Genomic DNA, 21,881 nt, shown 5'->3' with positions numbered 1-21,881 from the left:
TTTGGTCTATGGGCTTCATGATTTTGTCCTTTAAAAGATGCCTCACGTCGGAAGAATTTTTTCTTCTTTATAAGCACAAGTCTCTCTTAACTCACAATCGATGTGGAGTTATTGGTGTCCTCCATATTATTAGAACCATATATATATATATATATATATATATATATATATATATATATATATATATATATATATATATATATATAAGGTAAAACTTCAGTGCAAAACAATGATTCCATCCATCACTGACTATAATACGACTAAAAGGGATCCCAGCACATAGCAGCCCTCCCAGAGAAATTATTGTCTACTCTACGTACACTTCGTGGTGATGCATATAGCCAATTATAGCCATAATTTCTATAGGTTCTTTTTTTTTTTTTTTTTTTTTTGAGAAATAGAATAGCAACAACCATCTAATTATATTGAAAGAACAGAGTTTTATATGAGCTATTTACAAATAAAAAGGAAAAGTTTTAACCATGCTCCTTGAGGTGAACCAATTAAACAATAGGGATCCAAGGTATCTGCACAAATGCAAAAGATATAGAAGAAGAAGAAGAGGAGGCATCTTAGATTTCTGCTTGATGAAGAAAAAAATTATCCCAATCTATTTATGGGATAGTGGTAGATCAGTATTTTCTGTAGCTGATCGTGACTATCTAGTATCCTCGATAGGTACAAATGCTTCAAAAAAATAAAAGAAATGTAAGATTTTTTGAAGAATAGAGTAAGCAAAACTTATTTTTCTAATTTTTTTTTTTTTTAAATCTGCTGATTCCATTCATCAAGCATGCATTTGGGGTCATCCTTACGGAGACCAGCGGTTGTAATTAGCTGTATACATAGTCACGCTGGTGTATGCAGTATAGACAATAACTCCTCCCTTTTATGACATGTTTGCACCAGGGACTTGCATCGTGATAGGAGCGGAGGTGTCCTAAGCATTGTGCTTCTAAAGTATAAGGCCATGATGGAACGAGGTCATTGGCATCAAAAACATCTCCTTGCTTTAGGGTCATGTCGAGGGGCGGGCCCCTTTTATTTTTGTAATGGAAAATCTTGATTGAGGTTCTCTCTCATCCTGGTGGGCAATGGAAGATTAAGACCTCCAACTGCGTATCTCTAATCTTGTTTGGCCTTTTAGTAGCTTGCTTACAGGACTCGACCCCTCTAGCCGACACGACTTTCTCTAGTAACGAGGGCATTGGTTCCATCAAGTCCCTTTCAGAAAGATCAGATCATATTTATGCCGTTTCTGACTTGTCCATCCTACCTATCCTCGAATGAACTGTTGGCCTCAAGAATCCTTTCATGGCAGCTCCACTCGAGCTAGGTCTCCACTCCAACCTTGCGCCCGGAACCTATTAATGCCTCAAATCTTGACGGGATGCAACCATAGGATCCATGACCACACGCATTTACAAGATTCGGCATCTAAAAGCGTGATTAGATGAGAAGTTTGACACTTAGATTATCAGAGATCCGGCAATGTCGGAATGGATTCTCTTTGGTGTTGGATCGATGTTTCCTAGATGAAGTTGAAGTGGAAATAAGACTAGCACTTGGTAAGTTCTTAGATTTTGAGCCGGACAAAAATTTAGATATATAGTCGCTTTGAAGGAGAAATCAAATTCGAAGACTATACGTCATAAAAATCTCGACAACTGCTCAAACTTTCTAGCTCTAATTGCTTTTGTCGATCTGAATTTGATTTCCTTTGTCGGCAAAACACGTAAGGTTTGTGGAAAGATGCAACGTGTGTCGACTTGTTGGAGATGCATAGGATTCATCAGCATCTATTCAAGCAACACACCTACTCGTGAAAGATGCTCCCGTGTTGAAATCTAGGCCAACAACTTTCACCTGTACAAGCTCTAAGCTATGGCACTGAGTTTTTGTTTTACATTAAAAAGAGCAAACTGTAAATGATGTCTAGAAGATGATGGGATCAGAATATTTCATTATATTAGCAAACATTAAAAGTCCAAAGGCACTCAGAGATTCTTTTGCATTGAAAGGATGCCGACTAGACGGTAGTCATATTTATGTTTGTTAGGTGGTAAAGTGTGGGAATTTATTGGCAAGTCCTAATCTTAATTTTTATTTAGCTGGTTATTAATTCTAATAACTTTAGGTTTTAAGTCCACGTTAAGTCATATCTTAGCTTTAATATATTTGAGTATGTTTTTTAGTTAAAAAGGGATGGTGATATTTTTGTCATTTAGTGGCAAATGGTGATACTTTTCTTTTTTTAGTAGGAGAAAGAGAATGGTGTTACTAAGAGGGGGAGAGTGATGTGAAGAGAGTTGAAGAAAAATTTTTGGTGTGATGAGGTGTTTTTAAAAGTGAGACCGAACTCATTATTTTTTATCTTTATTTTTTTTGAATAATTTTTTCTATCAATTTTTTCATCCACAACTGTTGCTTGATTTAATTAGTGATTATTTTGAATCCTGAGTTGGCACGTTTAATCTACATAGAGTAACATGCCATTTTACATGGTACCATAGAGTGGTTGGAATGTGGTCAAGCACTGTGCATCTTCGATTTGATTTTTTGGAGCATAATTTCTGAGCAACAATTTGATTGTTAGTGATTTTGAAGGTAGTTATTCAACTTGGTTATTGTAAGTTTGTGCAAATGTATGAACTCTCTTATAGTTCAATTTTCAGATCATAATGGTTGAGTTCATCAATATCAATATTTTTTGATTTCACCAACATCAACAAGGTTGTTTTTGTTACTACCACTTGTCTTCATAAATATTATCCAATTTGGAAGTTCAATTTGATAGGATAAAATTTGTGGGATATTTCAGATGAGTTAGAGATGATGTCAATAGGTACTCTAAATAATGAGCTTGTGAGAAGAAATTGGAATCTAAAATTTAGAAAAGTGATGTGGATTCTCCAAGGCTTCAATGGATAGAATAAATTATGCCCACATCCAAGATATAAAGGATCCAAAGAAAGTATGCATATTCTTATAGCCGCCTATTTAAGTTCCAGTAAGATGAGACATCTCAAATAAAAATTATCTGAATTATGAAATTTGATTCCAATCTTCCCCAAAATCCAAATTAAAAGAAGAGTAGAAATAGTTTAAAGCAAGAGAAGCTTGACCAGTTCCAGGTTGAATCGAGTTTAGAAGAAATTCTAAAATATAGCAAGATTGATCGGCTCAAGAATTAATTAGTTTAGGAAGAAAATCTAAAGCAAGAGGAGCTTGATTAAATAGATGTTGCATCAAATATGCAGGGATTGTTTTTGAAAAATCTATTGATTTTGAAATTTCTTAGAAAGGGTCAATGGATGTTGTAGTTGATCTAATTATAGGGATATATATTGAAGGGTCAAATCATGTAGAAGAGACTTTTGTTAAAACTATCAACTATGTGGATGTTTATTGAAGTGATCTAGTCAGCCATGAGAATGAACGACCAACTAATTTTAAAGTAGTTTTGGAGATTAAGCAATAAAAAGATATACCTTGTGTTGATGAATCATGTTGCATCTTAGTATTCAATAAATTTTTAGTGCACCAGTTAATTTTGAAACTACTTCATAGCTCAAATAGTGAAAATATACTAGGATTTGATTTTATGTATAGAAACTAGGTGTATACGAATATATGTGCTGCTTAATTGGAGGCATGTGAATGTAATAAAAAATATTTATTGATTTTATTTATTTCTAGATAATGGTGAATGCTTTAGTGAGTAGTAAATACAATTGAAAATTTGATATTTGATGAGATAAGCTGGATGCTTGATGGAGTCTCAGCATAGTGACGATGAAGTCAATACTGAAAGGAAGTATTGGAAGATATCATCAATTTTGATACATGTATCAAAGGGGATGAGCTAATGAATGAATTATTCTTCAAGCTAATAAAAGAAACTACTGTTGCCTAGAGATAGTGAGCTAGGAGGAGGTTGAATTGGATTCTTTAAAAGTTTAAATTAAATATATGTTCTTAGATCAAGTTTCAAGTATGGTTATGAAGTGCTTAAAGAAGGATATAAGTCAGAGTGGAAAGTAAATACAAAATAATCATATAAATATAAATACACAAAGATTTATAGTGGTTCAATGCCAAACTCAGTATCTACATCCGCTCCTCAAGTCTCTGTATTTAAGAATCTCAATTATAATCATTTCTCAATTACAGTTCGATTATTTTTTTGGGCTTAAAATCACATCCTGTTAGTTTTGCTCGGGTTCACCAACCACAATCTTTCTAACTAAGTCTCTAAGACTTAGTTAAATGCAAACATCTAATTATGGACTTGAATCGGCCTTAATCTCCAAATTTCTAACCCCAATAAACTCATTACAATATAAAGAGTATAAAGAATGAACAATTTAAAGCATAAATATAAAAACTCTTTGAAGCTTAGGGAAGTCGGTGATGAAGCATCTTAAATGCTTTTGACTTTCTCTTTGATTGCTTGAGAGAATGCTTTGAATGATTACTTAATTAGCCGGTAGCTCTCACAATGCATCCAATAAGGTTCTCTTCTCAATTGAATTAAATACTAGAAGATGGCAATTGATTGCTATCTTGAGTTCTCCTTTTTTTTTTTAATATTTTGTACTTAGATGTATTCTCTAATTAAATTTTTTACTGTTTTATGTTTTCACCTTGAGACTATTCTGGGATCAACTCATATCCTGCTAGAATTGACTAGAGCTCTATTGGGGTTGACTCGAGATGTATTGGAGTCGACTCTTGGAATATCCTAAATTTATCACTCTTTATCTAGCATCCTGAGACTGTTTTAGTCGACTCGAGTTTTATTGGGATCGACTCGTGAACTATGTTAATCTTCTTTAGGCATACCAGAGTTGGCTCTTAATATCTTGAAGCCGACTCTTCTCCTTCATCCTTTGTCAAAAGCTTAACTTAGAAGACTTTTTTTTTGAATATTTTAGAGAGGGCCTCTTGATTTCATGTACAACCTTTGAGCATTAGACAAATCGCTATAGTTATTCTCTCAAGCATGCGTTAGTATTAATTATACTCAAGCATTTTATCAATCCTTAGATTAACAACTGCATTATTTAGTTGTTGGTTCAACAGATTATTGCATATTGTTGTTACTGTGGTAATAACAGTAACAGCTACTATGGTGTTCCATGATATCGTTAAATTCAATATTATTGATATAGACTTCACAATAGCGTGTGTTGAGATTTATCATCAAGTCCTAATCTCATTAGAATTTTTGAGAGAGTGATCTGAAGAGAGCCGATGAGAAATTTTTTTGATAAGATGAAGGATGTTTGAGACTAGGAGCCAAAAAAACTCATTGTTTTTGGTCTTTATTTTTCTTTTGAATAAATTTATTTTTTCCCTCAAACTTTTTTCTTCTACTACTATTATCTGATTTAATTAGTAATTACTCTGGATCCAGAACCAACACATTTGATCTATACAAAGTAGCATGCCATTCTGCATAAAGATCACATAAGAAAGACATTGACTTAGAGATGCATCCTTTTGAAACAGATGACATAGAGATCTATCAAGATAGATGGACAGAAGTGGTAGAAAGGTAGAATTATGTAGTACGAGTTGCTGAAGGATGCCCAAGATCTTAAACTCTCTCGCATAAACTCTCCTTTCTTTCTTGTCTTTTACCCTTCTTCTTGCTCCTAGATATATAATATAAATTGCTATATACTTCTAATAACTGTATCCATCTCTCAGAGATCCATCTTTCAAGATCGCTATATCATATAAATTTTTCTTGCTCTATTTTTCAAGATCAGCATTTAATTTTCCAAGCCCTAAAATCTCAAAATTTGTATTCAAATCCTTCCTGTTAAAAAAAAATCAAATATCGTTTCATTGGAAGAAATTGTAAATACCTAAAATCTTATCCGTTTCAATTTCCGAAATATTATATATATAGAGATTTGATTCACTCCAAAGAACTACTATTTTTTATTATGGGGTCTGGTTTCCATGATTGTATAAAGCTGACCAACGGCCGCTCCACTTAAGCACCTTTGGGAAAAAAATCATATACAATCAAAACGCCCCTCACCTTCTCTTTTGCCAGCCAGAGATCACCACCACCCGTGAGAGTCCAATCATTGCTTGTTAGCATTGGGATATACCCACCAGGCATCCCCTTTCCAACCTCCGGCCCATTTGATGTAAAAAATTTCGTAGACTCGCAGCGTCGATCTAAGTTGTTGGAGATCAAATAAGATGGAACTCCATATCGAAACAGCAGAAGAAGCAAAGATACAGATTACATGCAACAGGAGTCTGCATTCTGTCCTCAGACATCAGCACGCACCTCCACTGGGAAAAAAGGGAGAACTTTCTTCTGTTTCCACAGTAGTAGGACATCTTTTTTGAGAATCACAGTAGTGGAATATCGATAACAGAACAGACTACATATTAAGCTAATCCACACCCTTGTTACACTCGAACTTGTGCAATCCAACATTGTCATGTTAAAAAAAAAGTCTTCTGATCACCATCATAGCGTCTCTACTTCCCTTCCATTTGACCTCCAGGGCCATTCTATATAGTCTACACATGCAAATAACTAGTCAAAAGGAAAAATGGAAAACAAAGTGTTTGATTGACTTGAAGCAAAGTACCTCCAGAAGCTTCGTTATAATACGGTGCACTCCAAATTAAGAGAGAAAAATTAAAGGAAGACAGGAGTAATGAGAAGCAAAAAGAGATCGAGCACATGTCATAGCCTTAGGGACAAGTCGATTCCATCAGCCAGCTCTCTTTTATCATCTGATTCCTTGCGACTCCCCAGCCTTATCGACGCCCTTGACGCCTCCCGGCCTCGTGTGGCCAACCCCACTCCATTATAGCAGCACTCCTCCCTTTGTCTCTCCACCAAGACAACGGTCGAAGTATGCTGGCCGATGGTGGAGCCTGCGTGCGGGCGGAGGGCCGTGGCCAGTTCCCAGCTCCTCTTGGCAAGGCTCCTCTCGAGCTTGTGCGCATTCTGATGGCCCCCAAGAGCTTGCGAGCTGTAGAACTTTTTCTGGCAGTAGTTACAAGAGAAGACTCGGGCCGGCTCGGGCGGGGACGATGGCTGGAGGGCTAGATCAAGGTTAAGCTCCGGGTTCTCCGGTTCCATGTCCGTGGACGGACTTGGGGGAAGACAGAAGAGGGGAAGTGGATGGGCTTGCGAGTATGGGTATTCTATCAAGAGAGGTGAGGATGTGGTTGGTTAATTAGCTTGATGAAATATAAGCTAGGATATGGAAGTAACGGTCTGCTGCTCCCCTGGAACACAATAGGGGGAAACCGGGGCAAGGACCAGGGTCTGGAGAAAGATCAGCAAGTGGAGCGGGATCGAAGGGTTGTCGCCACCATTTATGGCAGCATTTGGTGGGGTGCGGTGTGTAGTAACAGATGCGCTGATCCTGCTTCTCAACTTGCTAGCTGTTTCTTTCTTCTCTACCGTGCGCTCTGTGTGTGTGTGTGTGTGCTGTTCAAAAAGATGCCATGGGATGGAGCAAGAGTTTTAGAAGGTAGATCACACGTATCTGTGAATAGTCACTTGAGGATGTAATGCAGGGGGGGGACCGAGGTGTGGTGCAACAACGGTAGCATGAAGGATGGTTCTACCAAAATGAATATGTGACACTTAAACCTGAGCACGTTCGGTCGGTCACATCCATCATTTCCTCTAGAGATCACCTTCCTTACATTAGAATGCATGGTTTAGAAATGTAGGTAAATTTTGTTTTTAAAAAAATGTGAATGGAATGAATTAATAGTTTAGGCTTGCAGATGTTATTTACATGCAAAAATTAATATATCTTGATCGACTATATATGGTTAACAGTATATATTGATTTGGGTTTTGATGCAGCAAAGTTGGAGAGATTATTGTTAGCCACTTGTCGTTATGAAAGAACCCCATTTGGATTTGGAAGGCTAATTGGTAGAATTAACGACTAGTGAAAAGTTGTCGACTAGTGAGTTATTTCTGCAAGGAACCGCTTGTAATCGCTAAGGAGGGAGTTATCCAGATTTGAGACTATTCGAAAAAGAATAATTAATTTCCTAAAAAAAAGAACAATTATTACCGGAAATAACTACCTTTCTCCCTGATAATTAAAGAAATAAGAAGCCCTCATTTGCGCATGATCTCACTCTCGGCTATGGTAGCCATGTATTTCAAAATTGGCATCGGGATCAGGATCAAGCCCCTATGCGAAAGATCTACCCAATCTGGACCTTTTTTCTTTGTCATTCCCAAATATATTTTATTGCTCCATTTTATGTGATGGATTAATTGTATCACACTATTATTTTTATAGTGATGATTGCTATGCTGATTTGGATGATCGTTATAGTGTGAATGATGACGGTTAGCTGGCTGGATATTATTAACCTAAAGTATTACATAATTTGTGGAAGACCGTAGGAATTCCCTAAATACGCTGCCAAAATTATACATCAACCCCTATATCACATTGCACATTATAAATCTCATTGACAAGGCATGAAAAAGAGGCCATAACTCTCATTGACGATGGAAGAGAAAAAATTGAAACAAATTAATATTTGGATGCAGATCACGAGCATAGGATATGTGTTAGATGCACATCAGGTGGCAAGAGTTCAAATCTTTGTGGAGGAAAATGGTGAAGAGGGGCGCCACCAGGCAGGACGAGTTAAGGCATCAAAGCCATTTACATCTATGCACCAAAGTACGCTGGAGCCAAGCATGCAAAGGCGTGTACATAAAAAATTCTGAGCTATGTGCCTTGCTATCAGGTTAATCGGCAAGAGTCAAGAAGAGTATAAACGAGAGTGAGCAGAGGCCCATACAGAGACCATTATGAGATATATTATTATTAAAAGATTCTTGGCTTGAAAAACTGACTTTAATCATGCAAGCAATGTTTTAGTGGGATAGGCTTTTGATGATGAGATATTTTACTTTACATGGCACCTGCTTACAGATCAATGAATAGGGTGAGATACGTGATACTCCAAGACAGTAGTGTGATTTAAGTGTGACCACAAAAAGTAGCATCATGCTACTAAACTCTTGTAAATCAAACGCAATTAAGGTTACGTTTGGTAAGGAGATAAGTTTGGAGGGATATCTCTTGACGGTGGAAGGGCTAGAATTTTTATGGGATAAGTCTTCTTTCGATGTTTGGTTGGAGGGAAAATTACAGAAAAAAAAAATATGAATGCATTGATTTTTGCAATTATATTTGAATTTGTCATAATGATAAAATTGTTGTCTTGCTTTTTGGTATTTTTAAAGAGTGAATAAAGATAAAATTTTAATCAGAGGGAATAAGTTTCCTCTATTTGGCGGGACTAATCTATTCCGACAAAATGGTGGAATAGAATTATCCCTTCCCTCTTCTAACTTTTGCACTTCTTGAGTAAACCTATTCCGGGATGCTTTTGAGGATATTTCCTCTAACTATCCTCGTATCAATAAAAAAAAAGAAAAAAAAAAAAACCTCGTATCAACTAAGATGATCGATGTGAACCTCTGAACTTTCTGAATGAAACTAGTAGCTAATTGGTCGTAGATTAAAAGGACATGTCAACCATCTCAGCCAACACAAGGACGAGTAGATGAGATTCGAGAGGATAAAAAGTGAAAGTCAAATGATTAATTTGAGTTGATAGTGTTGGTTCCAGGAATCTAAGGTTGTTCTTAGTCTTCACATCTTTTTTCAGCTATGATGGTCCATGGAGTTTATTCTATTCTTGCTGGAGAAGGAAGAAGTTTGTTTCCTGGTTGTACGTACTAGACAAACCTAATCCCCACATGTATTGTACGTGTATATCACCCACAGAATGGAGAAGATTATACAACTAAGCTAGGCCTTGAAGATTCAATACCAACCGGTTCTTGGATGAGGGATCGAGGAGCACACATTATGCCGACCAAAAAGGTCTGTATATAGTTAGTGTCTATTTGTTTGTTTGTTTATTTGTTTGTTACTGAACAAGAGAAAAAAGTTGCACTAGTTTGACAATTACGTCTGATAAGACGCATCATCAGCAGAAATCAATCTCAAGTACCATCCCTCATCTCTCTAGTTCCTTGAGTGGGGAGAACAGAGTTGATCATAGTGCGTGTCGCGGTTGCAACCAATGAATGCAGTTGCACTGAACTCATCCGACACGGGTTGGAGCATGCAGCTAATGTCTCGAGAGCTTTGTGAAGGTGAGAAGAAAAGAAACAGCGACCTTGTACCATCATTAAAGTAGAAGCGGTCCGAGTGGGGCTAAGGGTGCCATAGCTGGCGCTCGTTGTGGCAGTCCCATAGTACAGTACTCGTGTCTGGGAAATGAAACCGACGGATGCGAGCCTGTGGTGGTTGGAGCAAGAACGGATCTTGTGCAGTGCGCATGACATTGTAGGATACCATGCAATTATGGATGATTATCATTGAGAGATGGAGGACCTTTAAATAAAACAGTTTTACGAGCATATACCGTAACATTAGTGGTATATGTTATTTGATGGCCGTCCATTTTTTGAATTGCAACCATCTAAGGATGCATTCCTGATTCGAATGGAACACATTTGCATATAACTAAGGATAATTAAAACAACAACAACAACATAGAAACTCTTTAGATGGTTCCATAGACCCCACACTCGGTGTATTAGTTCCGATTGTATTTTTCATGGCATTATAATGATTCATCCTTCTCTGATGATGTGCACCGTTGGATGCCCAATAACCACTATGAGATCTACCGAGACAAATGAAAGAGAGTGTTTGGAGCGCTTTGAGATCTATACAAGATATAATCCAACGGTTGATGTCGCGAGTTCGTACCAAGACGCAACACAAACCCATTAGTTCTGATGGTACTCGACGCGTGTATCTCCTCCATGGGCTCCCTGCATATATAGCTGCTTTATGGATGGCTAGAACGGGAAATAGGAGCAATCTGACCCTCTTTGATGTATATTTGTTTTAATCGTTTTGACAAGCACGCTTGGTGTACTACTACCTACCATCTCAGCAAGGAAAATGAAAAGAAAAATAAAAAAAAATTACGCACCTTTCAAGGTACATGTACGGGACCTCCTCTTAACAGAGAGACAGTGAAACTATTAAGCCACAACCCTTTTTGGTACGCCGCCGTCCGTCATGGATCTACTTTTGTTTTAGGAGAGTTTTGTTAAGCAAAAATCAGAGCGTGAGAATTTCCTCCATTCTAGATATATTGCTTTTTTTTAATATAGGAGATCACAGTAAGGCCTCACCGTAGCTCATGCTGACAAGAAAATATGACATCTTTAGATTGCGTTGGACGTATATACAGCGGTCAAGAACTCGCATCCCTTCTCCAATCACACTAGTGGAGTGGCGCAGTACACGGAGGCCATCGGATTTCAACAAGAGCCTCTCATTAACCGTACAGCAACATGCTGTGGTCACAATGTACTGCAACGTCCTACACCTTCTCTTTTATATGCCTTTTTCCCACTTTATTTGCCTCCTTTCCCTTTCATATGCTTTGGTGCACTAAAGGAATCTCATTCCTCTAGTTGTATCCGATGACAGCTAGAATTAAAGTAAGGCCCATCAAATAAACACCTTCCATGGACCTAGATTAGAGGCATATCCTCAATGCCTTGGTTGTCGAGGACTCGAACTTTCTGATGGGTATGTTCGATCCTTTATCAGCAGATGTGTGAGGGTCATTCTGATTTGCACTAGCCATATTTACTTCAGGGTTGCAGATGATTCAAACAATATTATTTCGGCATTCGTTATAGTTACATTTTTCCTCTATTAGCAGTGGTGCAGGACTGCACTGATGTCTTTTGCATCGATCTGCATGCAGACCATGTACATATAATGCCCAAATATCTTATCCAGGTCCTTTTAACCAACTCTTTGACATTCATTCTGCATATACCGCAAGGTTGCTGAGAGGTCAAGGTTTCGCATGCCATAAGTAAAGGCAATCAAGCAGCCAATCTTTTTTTTAATGAAAAAGAAGGAAGCAAGTTTCTTCCCCCTATTATTAATTAAGTAAAAGAAATTATGTAGAGGAGTAAAAGAAACTAATCAACTTGAGAGTTTCGGCTTGCTCATGACTGAATTTAACTTCGCCTTCTGGGTTGGGTGATAAGTACATGTCAGCTGATGCTTGTGGGATTGGGTTTGTGAGGATGTAACAGGGATGCTTCCCCTTGCTTGGCTTCAGTTGAGCAAGGCATTACTCGTCGAGTTCGGCTTGCAAGTCACCAAACCAGTCTGACTCTCAAGCTGCGTCCAAACCTACATTTATGCTTAGGAAATTTTGCAAGAACAATCACTATATTTTGCATTATATATATAGATCATGAGGATATAGCTCTTATGTTTTTGCAAGAGTGTTTTTAAAATTTCCAAACACCTTTTGCCACAAGTTTCATGGATACAATCCAGTAACTAATTATCGGAAAACCTAGGCATTTGGCACCTAGTCAATACATGCATTTACATATTAAAAATATGTGCATTTTATTAAAAAAACAGATATGTGCTGTATTATTTCAGCCCACGTATAAAGTTAGAGTGCATCTGTTAAGATCAAAAATACAAGTATTCAAAAATTTCACAATCAAGTATATATGCAAACTAAATAAAGAAACATGACCAGAATTAAAAAAAAAAAAGCAGCTTGTTTACTCAAAACTTCTTTAGTTTTATAGGAGAAAGAGAAAATCATGAATTTGAGAAATTCTGTTAAAAATTATTCTTTATTTTTCATAATTTAATAAATTTTATAAAGTTCTACAGCACAATAGTTTTCCACAACAGATTCACATCTTCCTTTATCATTGTCACAGAGCTAGGTTATTTTTCTTCTTTTATAAAAAAAAGACAGAGCTAAGGTGCTATCACCACTCAACACTGAGACAATACGAGCACAAGATAGTCCCCAAACCAAAAAAGCAGGGGAAAAAAAAAGAAGGAAAAAACATCTTATATAATCGTCATCTTATCTTGAGATTTGAGATAATGGATGCTGAAAACTTTTTCTAACTTATTTGGCCCAAAAAGCCGTAAACGGGCATCAGCATCTCTTGATGAATAGAGATGGTTTCCCTTCCGGCAATGGCCGATAGAGGCCGACGAAACCCCACGATTGGGGTAGAAATAAGATCGAAGAAGAGGAAGGAATCACAGGAAAGGTAAGAGTTTTAACAAAATAAGAAAGCAAGGAAGGAGAGGAGAAAAAAAATATTTTTATTCGGTAGTGTGGGGCCAGCGGTTCGCGCGAGTGCGTAAAGATTTTGCCGCTCTCAATTTTGGCGCTCAAGACCCCAGGTGCGGGGTCCACGGCGGTGGACGGAGGGGCCTCCGATTCCACCAGGGAAACGGCCAAATGGCGATTGTTTCGCTTTGCACCGGCGCGGCTGGTAGACGGGGGACCACCAATTCCGCGCGGGATCGAAATGGCCAAATGGGTTTGGTTTCCTTTTTACCCTCTGCGAGCCCCATATCCGTCCGCACGTACTGACCCTTGTTCACTTTTGGTACACACACCTACGAACCCTTTCCTTTCAACGCGTGGGACGCACTTTGGCCCAGATATTCATTCAAGGTGACTCCTTGCGGTGCTCGCAGCATTGAGGCGTACATATCTTATCTCTGGCGTCTGACATGCATCCATCGTTTCTAAGAGAATGGGTGTGACAAGTATCCGGATCAAAAAATAATGAATAAATATAAAAATAATCTGAACAGCTAAAGAGTATTGGAACACTATTAACGCTGGGCACCTGAGATGGTGAAAAGTGGAGTGGCTATTCAAGAATAAATAGAAAATATAATTGGTACTAGAGCATGGACTCAATCCTTCGAGCATGTGTTATAATAGCAGAAATTTCGTATTCTAAGCATCGCTGGGTTTCTTTCTGGGATTATGGGAAGCACGCTTATCTTTTGCGGTGCTGGATTCTTTATCCTCAGCAGGTTCTTTGGATTCTATGGTATTCTGATATGTTATGGTGCTGGAATTCTTACAGATTGTTAATCTGCTGATGTTTCTCCTAGTCGGAATCTCGGTATAGCATATTCTGTTATGTTTTGGTTTTCCGCCAGTCTTCTGCAGCGCTACTACTGAGAGAGGTGTGTGGCTATATGTATCATCATGCATCTGTGGTAATTTTCGCACCTGTAAAACTGTTTTATTTGCAATATAGCTTCCAGCTCCTCTTTCTACCCAAAGAAGAAGAAGAAGAAAGAAAAAGCAAAAAAAAGGAAAGCAGAAAAAATAGTATTTTCACCTCAATGTATTATTATTTGTATTTTTTTTCAGAAAATTTACTAATTTTGAAATTTTAGAACACTTTTGCTCCTAGCCCTGTCAGATGCAGTCCAACCCACTTATGCACACCCAATACTAAAAAAATGTGTATCCAATTGTGTAATTGTGACGTCTTCTGAACAGACGAGACTTCAGATTAACACGCGTACGTAGAATTGCAAAGCTGGACTGTCAAGTGGGCGGCAAGGAGCATCTCATTTGATCTCCACACACAACCAGTTGCTTGGACTGAAGCTGATGATGTGTTGGTCACATATATGCATTCCTTCAAAGCCCACTTGGATGTTTTCCACCAAACCAAGAAATCTATTGCCCTTGAAGAACAGGCAAGGAATTGCATTGATACCATTGAGGTAGGGTGCATGCACCAAATATTACACGTGCATGCATTTAGCTTTCATGCCAGGTTATGAACCTATTTTGATTGGCTATGATAGTAAATGTTGCTTAGAAAGAGTAATATGCGGTTGGAATCCCAATACTCTCGGCTGCATATGAAATATCGAGTTTTTTTTTTTTTTGATGAAGCGAGAGGTTTAACCATTCGGTTTTCTATTCAAAAGAAGTTCAAAGACAAGTTACAAGAAGTTGTGTAATTGCTATAGTGCTATGAGAGGGAGCCTCCGCAGTGCTACGAGAGTGCCACTCATTTTAAATATCGAGTTTCTGCACGAAGTAGAATTCCATTATGTTGTGAGCATACACTTTGCGGCATCTTGAATGGCCAAATTATTAAATCTTCTTGTTCTCTCTCCACACAAACGACGGCAACAAAGATGACATGAAAATCTTCCAAAATAACGAAAATAGATCGTTATGTCCTCATACATTGTTATTGATCATTTCCTCGGTGAATAATAAAAGGACTTTCCACTTTGTACATGAAAATTTCTTCTGCCATATGGGGAGTGGTAGAACTTTGTTTAGTCGATACTCAAGCATTGGTTGCATACCGAGCTGCTAAGCCAGCAACAAAAAAAAAAAAACTTCATTGCAACGGTGATATCACGTCAAACTTATTATTACCCAATGAGAACGATGGTTGTATTCCATGGATTGCCATATATTTCATCAATTTTCATGATGATACTCCATTATTGGGTTGTTGCAAGTTTGACATGGTATCATAGTTGCAACGAAAATCTTTTCGGCAATAGGTGTGTACAAAGAGTTTTTGAAGAGCGCCAGTAAGTACTATTAATCTCCACTGTAGGAAAAGGGATGCATAGCATTTGCTCCCCATGCATGCTCCCTTATTTTCCGACTAAAGAAATTTACCTAAAATCAGATCCCATCACGACGGGAAAAAAAATCAAAGGAGGACTTGCCTTGTTTTTCTATCGGAGTAACTCAGATACTGGTTGAAAACCGAATACCATCCCATCCCATCCCTCAAAAAGAAAAAAAAAAAGAAAAAGAAAAAAGGAAATCGATCATTGACTATAAGAGGGACATCCGATAGCATGTTCTCATCGGACTTTAATCCAAGTTAAAAACTTCATACAAAAGATCATGCCATTATTAGATAACCAATTTTAGCAAAATCACTCACATTTTATTGAGTTGTGCTAACAAAAAAAAAACACTAAAAATAATAAGAAGATACTGCTATCATTTAATCAAACTATTGTTCATCAAATATTTTTTTAGTTAGCATGTAGATTTGATTTAAAAATATCATTTATTCAGAAATGTCAAATAATGATTATTTATCTTTATTTTCAACAGATTTTGTAGACACAAATGTTCAATTATCAAAATTTTAGCTAACAATATATATTTATTGCATATAATAACTTGGGAATTTCTTTTAGACAGAGTTTCTATTTGTGAGAAATTTTAAAACAAGTAATAGTTTTTTGTTGGAGATATTTTTACAAAAGCTTTTATTCGGAGTTTTTGTGGGTTTCAAAATATAGAGATTTTTGCTCTTCAGCTAATAGTTTCTTCTATGCATGTGTTAATAGTGGTTTGACTTTCATTAAAAAAAAAAGAGGACAATTCACAAGGGACTACTGTAGTTAAATATAAAAGTTATATTTTATATTTAACTATTATATTTAACTATAGTAGTTCAATATAAAATGCAACTTTTATATTTAACTATAGTAGTCCCGCATGAATTGTCCTTTTTTTTTTAATATAAAAGTTACTTTTCTATTGGAGAAAATTTTTTTTTCTTCCCAATAGTCTCCGATGGATCCTTTTATTCGGCAGCCAACAGTCAGACCCCTCTCTCTCTCCCTTCTTTCTTCTCTTTCTCTCTCTCCCTCCCTTCTCTCTCTCTCTATTTCTTCCCCTCCTCTCCTTCTCTCTCTTCTTTGGATGTTCTAGTCGAATGGCAAGGCCATCTCGGGCCGAAAGCTGGCTTCTCCTCTCTCTCTCTCGCCCTTGCTTCCTCTTTCTCTCTCTTTGTTGTTGGAACCTCCCTCTCCTCTCTCCCCATGGATGAGCCCCTCACCCTCTTGAGGCCTTCGAAGGAGGCCGGATGTTCTCATGGGTTGACGCCAGCTGGTTGCTGGGCCCCTCCCCCCTCTCTCTCTCTCATTCTCTCCCTCCTTGTCCCGCCTTTTCTATCTCCCTAGCTCTTCCTCTTTTCCCATCTTTTTTCAATGTTGGTTGGCCGTTCTTCTCCTTCGACAGTCGATCTAGCTGGCTGGTTGAGTTATCACCCCCGCCCCCCGATCGAGCTTCACTCACTATAAGAAAATAAGGATTTAGCAACTAAAAAATTGGTTGCTAAATAGCAAAAATCGATTGTAAATTTAAAGTTGGTTGTAAAAATTGTGATCGTAAATATTTTGCGACTGATTTTGTCGGTTGCAACATTAATTTGCGACTGATTTAGTGATCGAAATATAAAAAAATTAATAAAATTTTATGATCAATTTAGCGATCGATAAAAAATATTTAAAATTTTGCGATATATTTTGTAATTTTATTAAAATATTTTTTATAAACAAAATTGATCATAAAATCGGTCGCTAATTATTTTTAAATTTTTTAAATTAAAATATCGATTGTAAAATCAATTGCTATTTTTATTAAAATATTTTTTATTAACAAAATTATTTGTAAAATTGATTTCTAATTACTTTTAAATTTTTAAATTAAAATATCAAACATAAAATTGATCTCTAATTTTATTAAAATATTATTTATTAACAAATCAATCATAAAATCGAATGTTAATTATTTTTAAATTTTTTAAATTAAAACATCGATCGTAAAATCGATCGTTAATTTCATTAAAATATTTTTTATTAAAAAATTAATCATAAAATCGATCGCTAATTACTTATAAATTTTTTAATCAAAATGTCGATCACTAATTTTATTAAAATATTTTTATTAATAAAATTGATCATAAAATTGATCATTAATTACTTATAGATTTTTTTAATCAAAATATCGATTACAAAGTCAGTCGCTAATTTTATTAAAATATTTTTTATTAATAAAATTGATTACTAATTATTTTTAAATTTTTTAAATCAAAATATAGATCGTAAAATCGATTGCTAATTTTATTAAAATATTTTTTATTAACAAAATTGATCGTAAAATTGATCGTTAAATAATTTAAATTTTTTTATAAAAATATCGATCACAAAATCGATCTCTAATTTTAAGTCAATAAAAAAAATAAATTCAAAGTCATTATTTTTTTTCTTATTACAATATCTATAAATTTATTTTTTTGATAAAAATTATAATTTTATTCGTTGAACCAAAAATAAAGTAGAATATGAACAGCAGTCTCAATTAAGAAGTACAAGAACATAACTTATGAGAAAAAAATAGATAAGCAGAATTATATAACAGTAAGCAAAGTAAGACAAGATCATAGAGAAGAAAGATGGCGTCAGAGTGAAATATATAGAGCCCAGAGTCAGTCAAAATATGATATCCATAAAAAGAAAGAATATATGAGTAAGGAGACTGTCATTGGTATTGTAAGAAAAGCTTCTGTACAGCGGCAAAGGATCAAGAAGATCCATAAATATAGCAAAAAATTTCGTGACAAAATCAAGCCAAACAATCTGTAGCAGCTGAATCTGTTGTTGGGATAGATGTATATCATGATAAGGCAATACAGTAAGCCCGGGTAGATAAGGAAGGCAGAAATTGTAGCCATAGTAAAATTTATTCCTCAATACAATCACACTTTGTATAGACTGGTAGTAGTAAAATTCATAAATAAATTGCATATGGAAACACCTGTGAATGGTCTCAAAAGTAACATATCTAGGGCCTTATGTCTCAGCTTCAAAATTAAAATTCATCATCAACCATAGATAAACAAGAAAACAAATAATCCACAGCCATAGATGCACGAGTGTGCACACTATATATATGCCATATCCCCAAGAAAAAATAGATAGCTATATGTAAACAAGAGGTTTCAGTAGAAGGGACAAGCAGCCAACTGTCTTGTAAAAATAGCAAGCCATCCAAAACATACCAGGGCCCAAGAGGTAGTGAGATTGAAAAAAGAGGATGCGTGCCACAAGGAGTGTCAGAGAATCATCAATGCTAGCTAACATACTTTTTCTACTCTGCTGAGCACATCTGCAAATTTATTGAAAGATAACAGAACCAAACAACGTCGTCATCCATCCAACATACAAATCCAAGCAACATAACCTAAATAATAGAGTCCAATATGCTAAAGTACGGATCATCATCGTAAAAAATAAGAAGGCAACCATAAGAATATAGCAATTAAAATCCATCTAGTTTGGATCATCATCAGAAAAAATAAGAAAGCAACTATAAGAATATAGTAATCAAAATCCATTGATACCCATCAGCTTTTAGACATCATATGGGAACAAGAAAAAGAGCCCATAAATATCTATGGAACCATTTTCTTCAATATTCGTTAATTAAGTTTGGATCATCATTAAAAAAAATAAAAAGGCAACCATTAGAATATAACAAGTAAAATCCATCGACATCCATCAGCTTTAAGACATCATATGGAAATAAAAAAAAAATCCATAGTATACCTCAAACCAAATATATCACAAGTATTATCTGCAGTAACGTACGGGAGTGATATGAACATAATATATAGAGTCAGTGAGGCAATAAGAAAGTACTATTTTTACTTTTGATTATAAAAAACTCTACTATTGTAAGCTAAAAGTAAAATTCAACAACACCCATCAGCTTTAACACATCATATGAAAATAAAAAAAAAAAAAGACCGTAGCAATCTATGAAGCCACTTCTTTCAAAATCAGTGGAGCCAGTCTCATCAATATCTATTTATTTAGATTATCATCAGAAAAAATAAGAAGACAACCATAAAAATATAGCAATCAAAATCCATCAGCACCCATCAGATTTTAGATATCATATGGGAACAAAAAAAAAGCCGATAGCAATTTGTGAAGCCATTTTCTTCAATATTCATTAATTAAATTTAGATTATTATCAAAAAAAATAAAAAGATAATTATAAAATATAGCAAATAAAATCCATCGACACCCATCAACTTTAAGACATCATATGGGAACAAAAAAAAGAACCCATAGCATACCTCATGCCAAATTTCTCATATATATTACCTGCAGCAATAGGGGTGATATGAACATAATATATAGAGCCAGTAAAGTAATAAGAGAGTGCTATTTTTGCTTTCGATTATAAAGAACTCCATTGCTCTAAGTTAAAGCAAAATCTAACGGCACCCATCAGCTTTAACATATTATATGAGAATAAAAAAAAGAAGCCATTGCAATCTATAGAGCCACTTCTATCAAAATCAGTAGAGTCAGTTCCTTCAATATCTATTTAGTTTAGATTATCGTCAGAAAAAATAAGAAGACAACTGTAAAAAAATAGCAATCAAAAAAATTCATTGACACCCATCAGATTTTAGACATACATCATATGGAAACAAAAAAAAAGTTCATAGCAATCTGTGAAGCCATTCCTTTCAATATCCATTAATTAAGTTTAGATCATCATCAGAAAAAATAAGAAGGCAACCATAAGAATATAGCAAGCAAAATTCATCAACACCCATCAGCTTTAAGACATCATATGGATGAAGAAAAAGAGGCTATCACGTAACAAATCATCCACCCATAATATTATTGAGTACAAGTCTCTAAAGAATTTACTTAACTCAGTTATGGACTTCCACATTTAATCTGGTAATGCACTAAAGGCAATTGGTAGCAAATACTCTATAAACACATGACAATCATAACTTTTCAGTCTGAATAAATTTATTTCTTTTAAATTTACACATCTGCATAAATTGGAGGCATATCCATCAGGTATTTTTAACTCCTTGACCTATTTATATATAGCTTTTTTCTGTTCCATGGTTAAAATGAATTTTGCTTTCAGTTTCATCACTTTTCTATTAGCTAATTCTTGCAATTCTAGATCTCTTTGCTTATAATACTTCTTCAAATCCATTCTTACTTTTACATTATCTTTGATTTTATCTTTAGTATCCATGATTGTGTTAAACACATTATCAAACATATTTTTTTCTATATGCATCACATCTAGATTGTGTCTGATCAAATTAGTTTGTCAATATGGTAAGTCCCAAAATATACTTTGCTTTATCCAATTATATGTAACCCTATATCCATCATATCTACAGAAACCCTCCTCAGTTATCTTTGGAAGAGAAGAAATAATTTTTCACAGTTCATCCCCAGTCAACCTATGGAGAGGGCAATTTTTTTCAACCTGATTTTTATAGAATGCATCTCTATTTCTTCTGAATACATGATCCATAGGCAAAAATTGACAATGACAATGAAATCAAAAATTTTTACCATCATGTTTCAAAGTGAATACCTTTGATCGCTCCATACAATATGGACATGCCAATTTTCTGCTATACTTCACCCTAACAACATACCGTGTGCAGGCAAGTTATTGATCGTCCACATTAATGCTGCCCTCATCATAAAATTTTACTTTCTTGAAATATCATATGTTAGGATGCCTTCTTTTTACAATAATTTCAACTCATCTATCAAAGATCGTAAATGCACATCTATCCGACTCTTTAGATTTTGTGGACCGCGGATAATCAAAGTCAAGAACATATATGGAGTAGTCATGCATAGTTCTAGAGAAAGATTGTAAAGAGTAATAATTACTGACTAACAAGAATATGGTGCAGCTGATTGACTATATGGGATAAAATCATCAGCATATAAGCCTAGCTTGATATTTCGTGGTTCAGTTGCAAAATCAGAATATGTTTGATCAAGTATTTTCAAGCTTCTCCATCTAATGAGTGACATAATATCCCTGACTCCCGTCTATTCTCATAATGCCATCTCATGTATGGAGCAGAATTCATAGAAACATACAATCTCTTTAACCTAGGAATGAGGGGTAAATAATGTATCTTTTTCATGGAGATCTCTTTATATTGTCTGTTAACAATCTTCTTTATTTTATAACAAGCTGTACTATAAAATTTACATACCTTATCTTCTTTATTTTCAACATAATATAACATACAACCATTAATGTAACAGTCTATTTTTTGAGCAGCAAGGCCAAGTTTGGATACTAAT

General features: G+C 35.5%; 1 protein-coding gene across 1 annotated transcript; it reads right to left on the bottom strand.

Annotated features, from left to right (window-relative positions):
• Positions 1-6,721: 6,721 nt before the first annotated feature.
• Positions 6,722-7,123, bottom strand: LOC105050787 (uncharacterized). The gene has a single exon (XM_073261953.1). The coding sequence runs from the start codon at positions 7,121-7,123 to the stop codon at positions 6,722-6,724; it is 402 nt and encodes a 133-aa protein (XP_073118054.1).
• Between the last annotated feature and the right edge of the window lie 14,758 nt (positions 7,124-21,881).

This window comes from Elaeis guineensis, chromosome 8 (assembly GCF_000442705.2).
Source record: "Elaeis guineensis isolate ETL-2024a chromosome 8, EG11, whole genome shotgun sequence".
Classification (NCBI taxonomy): Eukaryota; Viridiplantae; Streptophyta; class Magnoliopsida; order Arecales; family Arecaceae; genus Elaeis; species Elaeis guineensis.
Note: the sequence above shows the minus strand (reverse complement) of the source record. Positions and strands in the feature narration are given on the sequence as shown.

What these genes read in the sequence shown, in the direction of transcription:
- LOC105050787 (XM_073261953.1), bottom strand. Translation starts at nt 7,123, where the DNA reads ATGGAACCGGAGAACCCGGAGCTTAACCTTGATCTAGCCCTCCAGCCA.